Source organism: Lonchura striata, chromosome 11 (assembly GCF_050655825.1).
Source record: "Lonchura striata isolate lonStrDom1 chromosome 11, ASM5065582v1, whole genome shotgun sequence".
NCBI lineage: Eukaryota > Metazoa > Chordata > Aves > Passeriformes > Estrildidae > Lonchura > Lonchura striata.
Genome location: NC_140713.1, coordinates 17,351,195 through 17,366,080, shown reverse-complemented (window position 1 = coordinate 17,366,080; position 14,886 = coordinate 17,351,195). Strand labels below are relative to the sequence as shown.

Sequence of the window (14,886 nt, the reverse complement as noted above, 5' to 3'; positions counted from 1 at the left end):
CTGTGAGACCTGAATAGGTCAGTAAGCATCTTCTGTTTTCAGACTTTTAAAAAATAGGAAACTACCTGAGAGCCAGATAAAGAAACAGTATCTTCTTCTGGGGAAGGCTGTGATTTTTATTGAAGTATTTCACACTGACTTACACAGAAGACAGGCAGAACACACACTAAAGAACCTAAGATGAGACAATGCAGCCTATCATCCAGTTTCCAATGCAGCGCCCATACAACCCAGGTTTGAAACACCCAGAAATGGCTAAATTAATCTGGAGGTCAATCAATCATTTTGGAGATGCTTTGAGACTCCTCCTACCTCTGGAGATCCCAGCTGAGCCTTCTTTTTCATCACACCGATTACCAGCAGAATACAAAACCACACAAATGAAACCAGCATACATAAATTATTTCCTTGAAAGCAGCAAGCCACATTAGAAGCCAAAGATGACTTTCAGGTGGGCATCTGCTCAGTCACTCTGGGAGTTTCAAAAGCATGTTGAGATAAAGGCAGACAACAGGGGTCAGCATGTTGGTGAGTGCAGGGCTGTTAAGTAACACTTTGCAAGTCACAGCCCCTCTGAGCCTCATCTGCACATCTACTAATGACAAAACCCTGATTAGACACTGTTCATTAGCCCATTCCCCTTTTCCAAGCACATTAAGCAAACCATAACATGATTTATTTTAGAAGCAAGTGTTCTGGCTTAGAGTCCTGGCTAGGTTTGATGTTTATGAAGTTACAATTTCTGCAGCTGCCTCTGAGAAAGGCAGATAGCTCACAAGTGAACAGAACACAGCATAGCTCCTGCTCACACTTACTGACCTCATCCCTGGGCCACCGTGGTGCCAATCAGCATTGTACAATGTTAGCATTCCCCAGGGAAATTCTGAAGCATCAGGGAATGGATGCACACAGAGGAAAGGTTATCAAAACGAGCTCCTGAGACCCTGTCATTCTTGAAAGGTAACGTATTTTCACTTAATGGCTTCCAAAAAAAAAAAATCAATAGCTGTTTTTTAAATTGGAAAAAGCCAATATAAACTGTGGATAGCTGAGGCATGTTTTGACCTCTAAGGAAAACAACAGTATAAGGGCAGAAAACAGGCTGCTGCCTACACTCCATTATGCCAAGATCAGCATTTTGGTGGTAGAAAAGCTTTTTTAGTCTGCCACCTCTAAACAGTGGTCACATTCATATTCCAGGTAATTCTGGTCAGTTTGATTTTTCTTATGGTCCCACAGCATCATCCCCATGCTTATACTGTTCAGATTAAATTTCTGGGAATATCTTAAAAGCTGAGGTTTTTGCACCATGCAAACTTCCTTCAGAAAGTGGTATGTCAACAGAAAGTGGCTAGAACATATTTCTCTAGAACACCTTAGCCAAGGAGGACTGGGGATAAAACCCTACTGACAGCTGGCACCACCAGTCAGCAACACAAACCAGAAGTCCTCAAGGAGTGGCTTTTCAAAGGGCCACTGAAATTCATGTCTTACTTTTTCTAACAACTCCTTGCTACGGCAATCAAAGCCATTGCAAAAAAGCACATCAAAATATGAGTGGTTTCTTCCTCTTCTCCTATTAGCTCAGTTCATTGTCTTCCATATCTAGCCTGACAACACCCAACCACCTCCTCTGGTGGAAGATGTGTAGCACTTGCTATTCCCCTGGAAAAAAGGCAGGGCTTTCCAAATATCAGACTTCAAGAGACTCATTCTGGTGATGCTCACCTGCCTTCTCACTCAAAAATATAAACAATACAGCAAAAGCTTTTTCAAAAATGCACACATGGAAGACTTCAAGCACATCAACCTTGATCTGATGTGCACCACACCACCTACAACATCAAGAGATGTCCACCCAAACTCCTGATCTTTCTCCTGATTTTCAGAGCTACTGTGCTTCACACAGCTCAAAACCCCATGAGTACGAAACAAATTACCAAGATTCACACCCAGCAAGAAGTGTGAGCATGCTGCCAACCCCTTGCATTGATTCATCCACTCAGATCCTGAAAAGCATCACAAGGTAAGGAGAAGGTTAATGGTGTCACATGCTCTCACTGCTTGTTAGCCTGACAGGTCTGACTGGGCCATGCTGAGAGCACAGAGCAACACAGATGGACAATTATACGTTTTAAAAATTACCCTCTGTGCCAGCTCTAAATCTTGAGACTTGTGGGAGTCAATTCCCTGCTCTTTTTACCCATTCCCCTTAAAATACCTCATCAGTACCAGGATTTTCCTTCCATTCTTCTTGCTTTCCAGGAAAAAGCAGAAGCAGCTGCTATTTCTCAGCCAGCCATCTTAACTGTCTTCAGAGCAACAAAATAAGTGACAGTCTCCCAAACTCCTTGGCTAACACACCCTTTGTTTGCCAACTTTGTCAGGTTGGTCTTAGTAGTCATATAAGGAAGAGAGAGGACATCACAGCCACTGATAAGGAATCAGAGCCTGAGCAAGGACTGTGGAAAGCTCAGGCTGTTCTCAGCTGTCTGATCTGTTTCTCCTGCACCTTTCCACCTGCTATCTCCTAAAAATGGTCTGGGATCAAGTGGTTGAAGCTCTGGAAGAGGACAGCAGATCCAGAGTTTAAACAGTGAGCAGTCTAGGACATAGATGTCCATCCAACAAGCACACAGGTGACCTAAAATTAATAACAGAAAATCAGTATTTCAGTAAGGAGAGGCAGCTTTATGCAGTCCCAAAGCAGCAGTACTGTACAGCTGCAGAGAACTGACTTATGACATCACCTTCACTCTGAGGTCAGCACTTCTTGATGCAAAGGAATAGATCAGTCCTCCACCAGGTCTGCACAACTCTACTGAGGAGCTCACCAAGGTGAAGAGCTCAGCAGCCCAGACAACACCTCAGACTGGGCTCAGGCCTCACCATCTCACCCAATCAGGCCTAAGGTAAACCTCAGTGACTTCACAGACAGCAAAAAAAGAAACTCCATCAATGGTCTGCAGCTGTGCCTGCACAATTCCTGTTGTCAATGACATTCTTGTACAGACGTGGGGCACTGGCCAAGAAAGAGCTTTCATCAGCACAGGCAAGCCTCCTGACAAGAACCTGCTCTCAGCCACCTCCCTTCATCTTTGCTTCTCCTGCTCAAAAGTCATGAACTTCACCACTAAACCCCTCAACTTAAGGTCCTTAAATTTCAACTTGCAAACAATCTCCTCTAAATAATCTTTCTTGAATCCTTGATGTAGGCTGAAAACCTGAGAAGCAGCAACACAGAATGAGAAATGAGGTTTTGTCCAGGTATATCCTAGATGATAACCACTTACAAACAGTAACGGATGAAAATCAGGTTCTTTTTCAACCCATACTTCAACTGTGGCAGATGAAGTATCAAATTCAGCCAGCATAAACCTCAGTAATTACTACAGTAATTTAAGCTTATAAGTATTTGGTTTAAATCAGATACCTTAGGTACTCCTTTAGCACTTTTAAGATGTAATAGCTGCACTGTGAACCACAGTGTTCCCCAACCCAGAATACAAGCTGCCACTCAACTCTGCTCAGCACATGTACCAGCACAGCTCGTTTCCTCAGAGCACAGTGGTCACACCAGTAAAAGCAGTCCTACAGCAGCAACCCAGGGGCTATTCTAAGTCACAAATGTGGTCTCCTACACAAGTCAGTGACAGGCAATCCTTATGCAGAGATGGGAGCTCATGTCGCATGTAGAACAGCTCAACACACTGTTTTCACGAGTTTGCCCACTCTTTCTACAGAACTATATAAACTTTAAATATTCCTTAAATCCAGCAGCAAGTCACACACTCAGTGGGACACTGCTTGTTTGGCACTGGCCCTTCCTACTTTGATTTGGCCCATGCAATGCACCAGCTCAGTGTGGACCCCACCTATCTGTGAGAAAGGAGCTGTGACAGGAACACCTCCCCATTCAGATGGAGAGTGGAGCCCTACTACAGCTTTGCTTTGGCTGCTTGGTTCATGCACACGGGGAAGCAGCCAAGTCACTAAAGCAGCACAAGCCACAGCTCTGCCAGCACAACACAGCATCATCAGTACAGCACAGCAGCTCTGCAGTAGCAGGAAAGCATCCCCACCACAAGAATAACCTGTGTAAAGCTCTGGCTTTAAACTACATGAGCAAACCATGTGCAAGAAATACAAAGCTCCTAGTCTGGAGACCTCTACTTGGAATCTGCAGCATATGAATAAAGCAGGGTGCTGAACACAGGCCTCCCATTCCTAAATTAGCACCCTAGCTATTACTACTTTTAACTTAGTTTTGCCTTCCACAAGCCAAATTAAGGTGGAGAAGATGTTTCAAAGTAAAATCTGTTCCTGACAGCAATCAATAATCTGACTCTGCTCTTCCCTCACAGGCTGTCACACTGACACCATGGGGCCAGACCATCTCCATGTATGTGAGCTTCACTCTGCTGCAGTCCCAGCTGGACACAAAGTTCACTTTCATGGAAAGAGCACAGAAGAACCATTTTGATGCACTGAGCACAACAGAGATTTAAAGAAATCCACTCCTTTTGGAGTGCCAAAGAGAAAACAAGCAATTACAAATTGCAACAGTTTTTCCCTGGCACTAGGGATGCAATTTCCTATTAACGCAAACACACGTCCTGCACTGTGAGGCAAGTTCATAAACCAGAGGCTTCAAAGGAGTTTCAGTCTCTTCTGCCAGGGAGAAATGGCTTGAACTTCCATTTAGATGCTGAATTGCCTTTGCAAATTGCTCTTGCTGCCCATAGTTCCAGCCATTTGGGTGACAGTCACCTGCTGCTCCTAATCTATTTAACATGAGGGAGAGAGGAAAAGCAGACAAAGTCCCAACTGGAAAGCACTGCAATCAGTTTAAGATTGTTTCTAGTTTCAGGATTCAACAGCTTTCATTTTACAAGGCAAAATTATATAATGTATTTTCTAAAATTAGAAGCTACTAAATTAAATTCTTCATTTGGTATTTGTTAATTCTTAACACTCCAAAGCTAAAGTCCAGCACTAGCAACTGATACAAACACAGACCCATCAAAATAGACATTAAATGCAGCAAAAGCCTACAGGGGAGTTGACAACACAAAGCTCCTTTACTATTGCACTATAGCCTTGTAGCTGGAGATCACTTTCAAGCCACTTCTGCTACTTCAATCAGGCCAGTAAAATCATACCATCTTCTTACAGGCAAAAATAAATTGTTCTGCAACAGGAGATCAGGGCTAAATGATCTTCTGTTAAGAGCTTCAGTGAGCAGACTGTGAGAATTTGTGTCCTGAATCTTTCACTGCTTAAATACTGATCTAAATTCTTCTCAAGCTTTCAAAAGAGCAACACTCAACAGTAGCCTCAAACCATTTAGAAAGGCAAGCAACAGAGACAGCTCTCATTTCAGTTCCTTCAGTCCAGAAATGCACACACACACACAGCTACCGTGTGGTGGCCTTTTATAAACAATGATTTGACAGCTGCTTCCCTGGGCAAGGAAGTCAGTGTTTAGTATTCAAAGCATTTGCAGAGGTTGGGGTGGTGCAAAGACAACCTCCTGCTATTCTGAAGAAAGAGCAGCCCTCTGAGCCTCACCTACTGCCATTAGGGAAAGTACCAGCAGCTGTGAGTAGCAAGTACACCTTGTACCCTACCCACAGCTAATAGTGTAGCCCATTTAAAGCAGCAAAATGCAGCAAACAACATAAAAGAATCAACTTTGCATATCACAAAAATCAAGGGGGCAAAAAACATCGAAGGATTTTTCTGTTATGAAAGAGCTCAAGAACATAACTTTGTTGTAACTCTGGTACCAGAAGAAAACAGTGCTCCAGAGCTCACTGCAAACCTTCTGTTGCTGGTTCTGTAACCAAGTGATACAATACCTGCTGTAAACAAAACATGCATTAACCTTGGCATTTGCAGAATTACTGTCTCATTGTCACCCAGGCTCCAGTGATTGCCTATTTCATCAAGAATTGGTAGAAATTTCTGGTGATTCCTCTGCAGTTTCCTAAGGGAAACAGTAAGCACCAAGCAGTGCAAAGGACATGAGAAAACCAGCTGGTGCAGGAAAATATGTCTTTTTCTTAGTTACAGTTCTTAAGAAACTACAGATAAGATACTGATGTCAAAAGCATCAAATGAGCATCTTAGGAGCACTGACTAACTTCTGTTCACATAAGGTAACCAAAAGACAATGAATGAAGTGAATGAAGCTTATCAGTGAATGAGGGGTACTCCTATGGTCTGGCTTGCTCAAGGAAGTAGCAAAGTCTCTACTATGGCTCACAGCTCTCCTCAGATTTTTCAGACAGCTCAGGCAGCAGTGCTAACATGAACAGCAAGAGCAGCAGAAGCTCTGCCTCCTCCTCCAGATTTAGGCAGGGTGATGTTATTGCTGGCAGCTGCTGCCCTCTGCTGTCACAAGAAACAGGTCAAGTTAGTCTGACAAAACCAGGTTTACTGCTCTATATAAATAAAATCCCCATGATAAGAACCAGCAGTTCACAGGGCAGAGAGATTTCAGGTGGGTTCAGCCAGGCCCCTCAGTTCTGGTGTTATGCATTTATAAAACACCTGGCCCTTCTTGCAGCACAGCCTGAGAGGCCTCTTGTAAGCCAAACTCAGCCTAAAGCATGATTTTACCCAGCCCATCCCCTTTGCTGCAGCTGTTTCAGAGGCAAAAGCACTCAGCTGATCAGTCTGCTGATCAGTCTGATCAGCAAAACACTTCTTACTGCCTGCAAATCTTTTCTGTGGATTGTGAACATCACCAGGGAATGTGCCAGCCAATATCCTGCTCACAGCACAGAACCTGGACTAGGCTGAAGGAATAAAATGTGTTACCCTCATCCCTGTGGGACCAGATGTGCTTCCTTCCGTGTCTCAACCTTCCCAGTGCCAGTGTCACCAGGAAGCTCTGCCAACCATTATAAACACCAGCCAGATGGGGAAGCCTAAGTGAATTTGAATTACAGTTATGAATGTCATGAATTTGAGTAAAGACTGAGGTCTGCATATAAGAATACCCTGCAGCTCTGACACAGGAAGATCTTGGCCTCATTTTGCCTGAGATCTGCATGTGCTCACAATAAAAGAAAAAAAACAGTGTGAAGAAGACCCACTGTGCTTCAGAGCCCAGCTCCAGCCTGCCCCCAGCACAGCAGCACTCAGTTTGCACTGGGCCCACAATGGACACGTCACATCTCCCAACTTACTTGATTTCCTCACCAGCAAAATCGAACGTTTTGGTGATTGTCACTTTTCCTGAATCTTTTGGCTTCTCCTGAGGTTTATTCCCACTGTTCTCTTCTTCAGTCTACAAAATACATGAAGGAGAAAGCAAAATAATGCATTTGTGGTGCCGAGCCAAATTATTATTCCAAAGGGCCGAGGGCCCAACACAGACCTTGGGTAGCACTTCAATCAGTGGGTGGTCAAAGCAAGTCACTCACAGACAAGAGAAAAGAAATAAATTTCATTCCACCATAATGAAATTCCCCATTTTGGTTCCAGGCTGTCATTGAAGCTCTAGGATCAAAACAAACTAAAATAATAAGTGAAATTGTAATAAATGTAGGAAAGAGCAAGAATGCATTGCAGTGGTTTGAAAGAAAGCAAAAGCCTTGAGACTTGGCTCTTCCAAACTGAGCACCACCAAGCAGGAAAGCTGCCAAGGTGAATTCCACTAAAGTATGTTTATTTTTTACTCAAGAATAGAGAATAACAAAACTCATCTGCAGAAAAAGCAATGCTGATCTCCCTGCTTTTTATTTGAGAAGGAAAAATCTTTATCAAGCAATTTGTCAACAATGCCTCTTAATTTACTCACAGCTAGAGCTAAAAGGATACATAAAAAACCTCAACCACTGTAAGTTACTAAAGCAAACCCCAATTCTTGGTCTAAATCAACCACATACCACAGAGATCTTCAAGAAGGCAATGCAAGCCCAAGAAGTTCACAAAGAGAACAAAGAAATTGCATGTCTCCATTAATTATTCCAGGCTATGGGGGAACTTTCAAAAGCATCTCACATTTTAGCAACCTACCCATAAAAGTAGAACTGCTTAGAAGAAAATGTTCACTTCTCTTCTTCCCTCTGACTCTACAAGTAATCACCCCAGCTGCTCAGTCAGTAATAAGGAAAAGCAGGAGGGCTAAGATGAAAGGTTTCTCATTCCAAAAGTTGCAATCAAATACTACAAAACTATACTTGCTCCACAACCTTCTGACAGTCATAGAAAGAAGCTTCACAGTCAGAACTGTACTCACCAGGCAGACTCCAGTCTTCTGTTACTGAAGATTTATTTTGGCTGACTATCTAAAAAAACCCATACTGGTAATTCTAGCAACAGAAGCTCAGTCGTGGTACATTCTTCCCTTCCACCACCTAAAGCATGAAAGGTTTTGACAGGGAAACACACACACTTGGTTGTACTGAGAAGCAAATCCTTTCTAATAGCTACCACACACAGAATTCTCTCACCAGAAAAACCTCTGCACACTGAGCATCATACTGGGGCTTACAAAGCACACAAGAATGCCAGATTCTATCTTGCTACAAACGTGCAACATGCACCACCTTCCAGACCCCCTCCATGAGGATGGAGGCACAGAGGTGCCATCACAGACCCCTCTTGTTTCCCCACTCACACATACAAAGCCTCCTTTTTTTTTCTTTTTTAAGCATCAGGAAAGACAAAAGCCTCAGGGAGAGCTGTGTTCACGGGCACAACTTAGACCAAAGCTCATCATTCCTGTGTCAAAAGAGGTATCCAGGACCAGAAAGGGAAGCCAACAGGGCTGTGTAGGACACTCCAAGCTGCTGACAGATAGCTCCAAAAGCAGCACCACCTCTGCACTTAGAAGGAAAGCAGCACCTTGCAGTCTGGCCCATCAGGGGATGAGAGTCTTACAAAAGGAGGGGGCAGGGGCAACCCCAGCTGCTTCCCAGCTGTGTCCAACACCTGATACCAGCCGGAACCAAGGAGGCATGCTCTAAACCTTCAGGCCCTTCCCACACTCCCTGGCTGCAGGCCCAGGCCCCATTACCTTCTTGATTTGTGTCCCTTGTGTGGCACCCGCAGCTTTGGGCTTCTGTCCTACATCACTGAGGAAACTGGCCCAAAGAGCATCCTCTTTCTTTTTTTCTTCTTCTTCTCTGCTTCTTTCTACTTGCTCTGCATTATCCACTTCCTCCTCTTTCTGCTCCTCTCCATTCTGTTGGGTCTTTTCTTCCTCTTTCTCATCTGCCTCTAGCAAGAGACCGCCTTTCTTCCTCTTCCTGAAAGCAGATGCCAAAAAAGAAGAAAAAATTGACCTGCTGTAACACTATTCCAGAGCTGAACTGTAAGCTTGGGTGAAGCAACATAATATTTCATATTTTTACTAACACATCCAATTTGGGAGGTTCTCTTTTAATCTTGGGAGTGTATGTATTTTATTAAAAGATGCTGCTGCTCAGAAAATACATTAAGACTGATGCAGGCAGTGCCCCTGAAGTGAACTGGCCCATTTGCATGCATTTCTATGAGTATATAATGTGTGGAAACACTGGCACAGATTGGCCAGTGGCTGTCCCATGCCTGGAAGTGTTCAAGGCTGGATGGAGCTTTGAGTGACCTGGTCTGGTGGGACGTGCCCATGGCAGGAGGGTGGAACAAGGTGGTCTTTAAGGTCCCTTCCAACCCAAACCATTGCAGGGCCCTGTGGTTCTGGGATAAAGAAGGAGCCAGGACGGGAGGAGAACCTGGGCTAGACAGAAACCAGCCTCCACTAAAGTATGTATATATTTATATCAACGTGAGTGCTCTGCACTGGAAAAGGCGAACATAACTCCTGCTGGGGAGGGTTTTGCGGCACGTTGTCTGTGGGGGCCGAGGTTCCCTGCTCCTGCCACTAAACCGGAGCGCAGAGCAGCGTTTCCGTCCCTCCGCCCCGCCACCGGCACCGGGCCGGCTCCGTCCCCGCGGCCGTACCTGCTGGCGGGGCGGCTCCTCCTGCCGCGGGGCGGCCGCGGGCTGTCCGCCGGCTCCTCCTCCCGCACCAGCTCGCTCTCATCGTCCTCGCTGTACTCCGCACCTGCAAGCACGGCCAGTGAGCACCGGGACCGCCGGGAGCGCCGGCTCCCGCCCGCCGCCACTCACCTGAGGGCACGTAGTCGTCATCCTCGGCCGAGGAGTACTGCTCCTGCTCCGACTCCGACTCCGAGCCCGACATGCCGCGGCCCGGCCCCGCCGCCTCACGGCGCCTCGCGCCCGCCGCCGCCCGAGCGCCGCCCCGCCCGCCGCCGCCCCCTGGCGGCCGGGAGGACCGGCCGCGCCTCCGCCGCGCTCGGGGAGCAGCGAGGAGAGTCCGCCGGGGGCCAGAGCGCCCCCCCGCGTGCCGGAGCGTCCCCGCGCCGGGGGCTCCCGGCATTCCTTGCGGCCCGCAGCCGTTCCCATGGCAGCGCGGGGTCAGGCCGGGGGGCCCGGCCGCACGGGGGCCAGCGCTGATTGGTAGTGAGCCCTGTCTGTCATGTTAGACCGCTTCCCATTGGCTGCGGCGGGCGGAAGGGGGCGGGCGGAAGTGGCGGTGGCGGATGGCGGCGGGGCGGGAGCGGGGATGGACGGCGGCGAAGCCAGCGGCGGTGGCGGGGGGCTCCTGCAGCAGATCCTCAGCCTTCGCCTCGTGCCCCGCGTGGGAAATGGCACCACCACCTACTCCAGCCCGCTCTCCACCTTCCCAGGTACCTCCCCACTCGGAGCGGCGTCCGCCCGCCGGGGCCGCTGGAGGCCTACGGGCCCCGGGCCGCCCTCACAGCCCTTCTCTCCTCAGAGATGTGGTACGGCGTCTTCCTGTGGGCACTCGTCTCCTCCCTTGCCTTCCACGTCCCGGCCGCCTTGCTGGCCCTCTTCACGCTCCGGCACCACAAGTACGGCAGGTTCATGTCCGTGAGCGTCCTGCTGATGGGCATCGTGGGACCCATCACCGCCGGCACCCTCACAAGTACGGCAAGTGCCCCGGGCGGCTGTGCAGATCAGAGGTTGCCTTCGGGAGCGCGTGGAATGGCGGCGTTCCCCCAGCTGGAGATTAGCGTTCTGCCTTTATTCCCCCCTTGCCCCAAGTTTGAAAGAGTTGCACTGTACCCCTTGTCGAGCCCTGCATCGGGCATACCAAACGTGCCATGGGTGCAGAGCCAAGGGGGCTCTCACATTTCTGAGCACATGGAGGAAAATCTCTCAGAGGTTTGGTGTCAGTGCCCAGAAGTGGGTAATGTTTGCAGCCTGTGGGCTGTGGGTGGGGGATCTTGTGATGAGGGTACGTCCTGACCCCCCACACCTGCTGGAGGCAGAGTTCCACACCAGTTCACCCGTTGCCACCGGCATGCTCTGGTTCCTGGCTGAGGTTTTTCAGACATCCCCAGCCCAGCATTCTTGCCTGCTGGTGAGCAGGGAGAGGGTCAGATCCCGCTGTTCTCTGTCCCAGCCTCACATCCTGAGGCTTCCCCTTCATCCCTGTGCAGAGCAGCTGTCTCACGTTCACATCTTGGCTTTCCCCCCTCTCCACAGGTGCTGCCATTGCTGGAGTTTACAGAGCTGCGGGGAAAAAAATGATTCCCTTTGAGGCCCTCATTTTTGGCGTGGGCCAGACATTCTGTGTGGTGGTGGTTTCCTTCCTGCGCATTCTGGCCACTCTGTAGCTCCTCTGGAGAGGCTGGAGAACACAAACCAGAGGGGAGCAAAGGACCTGCTGCCTCAGAACAAATCACAGGGAGCACAGCTCCAGCTTTGTGTTTCTTCTGCTGATTTAAGGAATTGGGAGGGCTTGGTCGTGCCTCCAGCCTGGCTTGAAATTTTAAAATTGTGAATTTTGTTACTTTTTGGTAACATTAAGTGCCAAGTGAAACTTTTATTTCTCTGGAGGGTAGGAAAATGGCTACCAGAGGAGGAGACCTGGGTACCTTTCACCAGTAACTGTAACAGGACATGACTAAAATGTGACACCAGCTGTGCTGGGATAGGAACAGTACCAGAGTGACCTTGTGTTCTTAGAGCTCACTCACCACTTTGTTGCTTGGTTTTCAGTGAACCTGAAGCTCTTTTAATGTCAGTTTTTAAATTTAAAAAATTGTTTCCTTCCTGACCCAAACTTCTTAATACCAGGTCATAGCCATAGTGGATTTGGGAGCAGCAAAAGGAAAACTCATTTTAGATGGATGAGAGTGCAAATTTGTGTCTGGGAGCTCTGGCTGTGAATACTGCGCAGGGGAAATGATTGGTATACAAAAGATTTTGTGAATTTTATTACAGCAAAACCCTTCTGGCCCTGTGAATGTTTTGCCCAGAGGCAAAGCAGAGTGGAATGGGCACTCCAGAAATCCCAGGTGTGCGTGTGGGTTTGCACAGCTTCTCCTCAGGCTGTGAAGGAGACTTGTGTTTTCAATGACCCTGTTCTCCTTTGACTTGCTGATGCTGTTCATGTTGGTGTGGTGGAGCTGGGTGTCTGCACTGATCTGGAGGTGGCACTGAACAGCTTGGATAAAATCCCTCATGCTGCTGCTGAGAGCTACATGGTCAGGCTGGGTTGAGACCTGGGGTGTGGGAGTGTGCCACATTTTCAGCATCCAGCCAACAGCATGCCAGGGGCTGGGAGAGCTGCAGGAGCCTGGGTAATTCCTGTGTCCATGTGAACACAGCCCCAGATCAACCCTTCTCCACAGGGAGTACTGTCTCTTTATTAATTGTTTTAGTGTTAAGTGACTTTTATCTATCTGGTAGCTCTGCAATTGTGCTACATGGCTGGGCACTTGAGCAGCTAACTGGGTGCTTCCTGGGGCTTGGTTCTTTGGGGAAGCTGAGGTTGAATTCCAGGGATGTGGCTGGGCAGTGCAGCCACCCCTAGGGATTTGCTGTGGGCTGTGTTTGTACCCAGCTCACACCACGTGGGCTGTACAGGGAAAGCACTGTCTGTGTCTATCCTTTCAGGGGACAGTTCCCATCTGTCTTCATTGAATTCCTCTGGTTTCCAAATCAGTTCCTTTTGTACCTGCAGCATTTCCTAGGGCTATTTATCTACCATGAGCCCATGTCCTCAATGCTGGAATGACTGGATGTGGCACTTAGTGCCATGGTCTGAATGACGAGGTGGTGACCAGTCAAAGCTTGGACTGGATCTTAAAGGGCTTTTCTAAACTAAATTGGTTCCATGATCCTTCAACAGGGCACTGTGTTTATCATGGAAAAGGGTTTCCCTATGCATGGTCTCCTCAAGAGTGGTTTGTGGACAGTGGGAGGTATTTTGCAGGAGCTACTAACTGAGATTACTCTAAATTTTAGCCTATGTTAATTCAGGGAATATAGATGCACAGTTTAGGAAATAATTTAATGTGAATCCTTCTCCTTAGGTGGGTGAGGTCCAAGTGGTGTAACTTATGCTAAGCCCTGGATCTGTGGAGAGCCCTGTGTGCTGTGCTGCTTGTAGAGAGCCAGTCTTCCTGCCAGGCAGAAACAATGAAAAAGAGAGAGTAAGCTTTCTTTTGCCTCTTCCCACTTCGTATTTCAGTGTGTGTACAGAGTGCACAGTTTAATTTACAGGAATTATCCTGTGTTTTCCTGGATGAATTAAAAGTATCTCATGGAATTTGAATAGGGTGGGTCTGGCTTTACCTTTGAGGTGACACCAGAAACCAATGTCCTGAGCACCTGCTGTGCTCTCCTTTATCCTTCACCGGTGCCTGGCACCACTCAATAGCCATTAAACTGATTGCAACAGAGAAAGCACTTTATCCATGTGTCCTGTGCTACAGCAAGAGGAGGTTTCCTTGCAGGAACAGGGCTCGGGGGTGCAGGACACAAATGGGGCTGTTTACAGAGCTCAGAACAAGTGAAAACTTGCTCAGTAAAGTCACTCAGTGCTAGGTGAACAGAAAACATCCCATTTTCCACCCCTTGGGATCTCTGAGAGTTTGTTCTGAGGTGGTTCTGGTTTACTTGAAGAGTTGGCAGCTTGACCCTGTTTGGAGTGTTTGGAGCTGGCAATGCTGTGAATTTGGAGCCTGCATGCTGTGAAATTTTCAGGGAATTCTTGCATAAAAGGTGAACAATCAGCTGATTTGTCTTGACATATGAGCACAGCAGACGAGTTCTCTGTGTCACCTTGGTGCTCACAGAGCATCCTGTGCTCTACTGTGGAGGCTACTGCTGGCAGCCTCCCTCTCCAGTAAAACCAGAGATAAACAGAAAGCAGGAGTAGCCTTGAGCTGAAGCACCAGGTGGCAGTTGAAGTGCTGGTGGCAGTTTCCTCCCCTCATTGGTTTGGCCTTCCCTTTCCTTTCCTTTATTCCAAGTGAGGCTTTTGAGGAATCCCTTTAATTTTTGTCATGTATTGGTAGACTTTGCTCAGTCAAACTTGCCAAAAACTGCAAAGAGTTGGCAAAAACATCAACACTGAGGTGTCCTGGGCTCAGCAGTGCTGTGAGCCTCTGCTAGGGAGCCCAGCCAGTGTGCTGGTTAAGGAAACACCTTCTGGAGAAGCTGCCTGCCCTGGAGGAACACCTGCTTATGCTGAGGCTCGTGGCCCTGCTCCCTGTGTGACATCCCCTCTGCCCCCACCTGGCTTCCTCTCGCTCACAGCTGCAGCTGTCATGAACAAATCTTTGTATGATTGAAAAGTCTGTACATTTTATTTTTCTACTGACGCTCCTAATCCTGGTGGTGATTATCAGTAAAATTCTGTAACTCTTGAGGTGAATGAATGTTGTGTGTTTCTTCTGCAGCACGACAACGGGGCCTGGGTTGCGGTTTTGCAGATGAGCTGCACTCCTGCTTTGCTTGGGGCCATCTGCACCAGAAATGTCTTGGTTCTGGTGGTAAATGTTGTCTCCACTGGGAGCTGGACCTGCATCTGCAGCCAGGCACCACAGTCTG

At 47.7% G+C, this 14,886-nt stretch overlaps 2 protein-coding genes across 4 annotated transcripts in view; one reads left to right on the top strand and one right to left on the bottom strand.

The window, feature by feature from the left end:
* CFDP1 (chromatin remodeling protein CFDP1) overlaps positions 1-10,222 on the bottom strand; it is a 60,973-nt gene extending 50,751 nt beyond the window's left edge. The window contains exons 1-4 of the mRNA XM_021535209.4: positions 10,126-10,222; positions 9,958-10,060; positions 9,032-9,263; positions 7,197-7,297 (exon numbers count right to left, since the gene is read on the bottom strand). Of these exons, the coding sequence (XP_021390884.1) occupies positions 7,197-7,297; positions 9,032-9,263; positions 9,958-10,060; positions 10,126-10,198 (509 nt within the window). The 5' untranslated portion in view covers positions 10,199-10,222. The remainder of the gene's footprint in view (positions 1-7,196; positions 7,298-9,031; positions 9,264-9,957; positions 10,061-10,125) is intronic.
* A 335-nt stretch (positions 10,223-10,557) lies between these two features.
* Positions 10,558-14,704, top strand: TMEM170A (transmembrane protein 170A). 3 transcript variants are annotated; one of them, XM_021535254.3, is made up of 3 exons: positions 10,558-10,706; positions 10,796-10,966; positions 11,530-14,704. In XM_021535254.3, exons 1-3 carry the CDS (start codon positions 10,583-10,585, stop codon positions 11,658-11,660), a joined length of 426 nt encoding a protein of 141 aa, XP_021390929.1. In that variant the 5' UTR covers positions 10,558-10,582; the 3' UTR covers positions 11,661-14,704. The 3 variants fall into 3 exon arrangements, with proteins under 3 accessions (XP_021390929.1, XP_085445829.1, XP_085445828.1); XM_085589703.1 differs by having other exon boundaries at positions 10,796-10,993; positions 11,527-14,704; XM_085589702.1 differs by having other exon boundaries at positions 10,796-14,704.
* Positions 14,705-14,886: the final 182 nt, after the last annotated feature.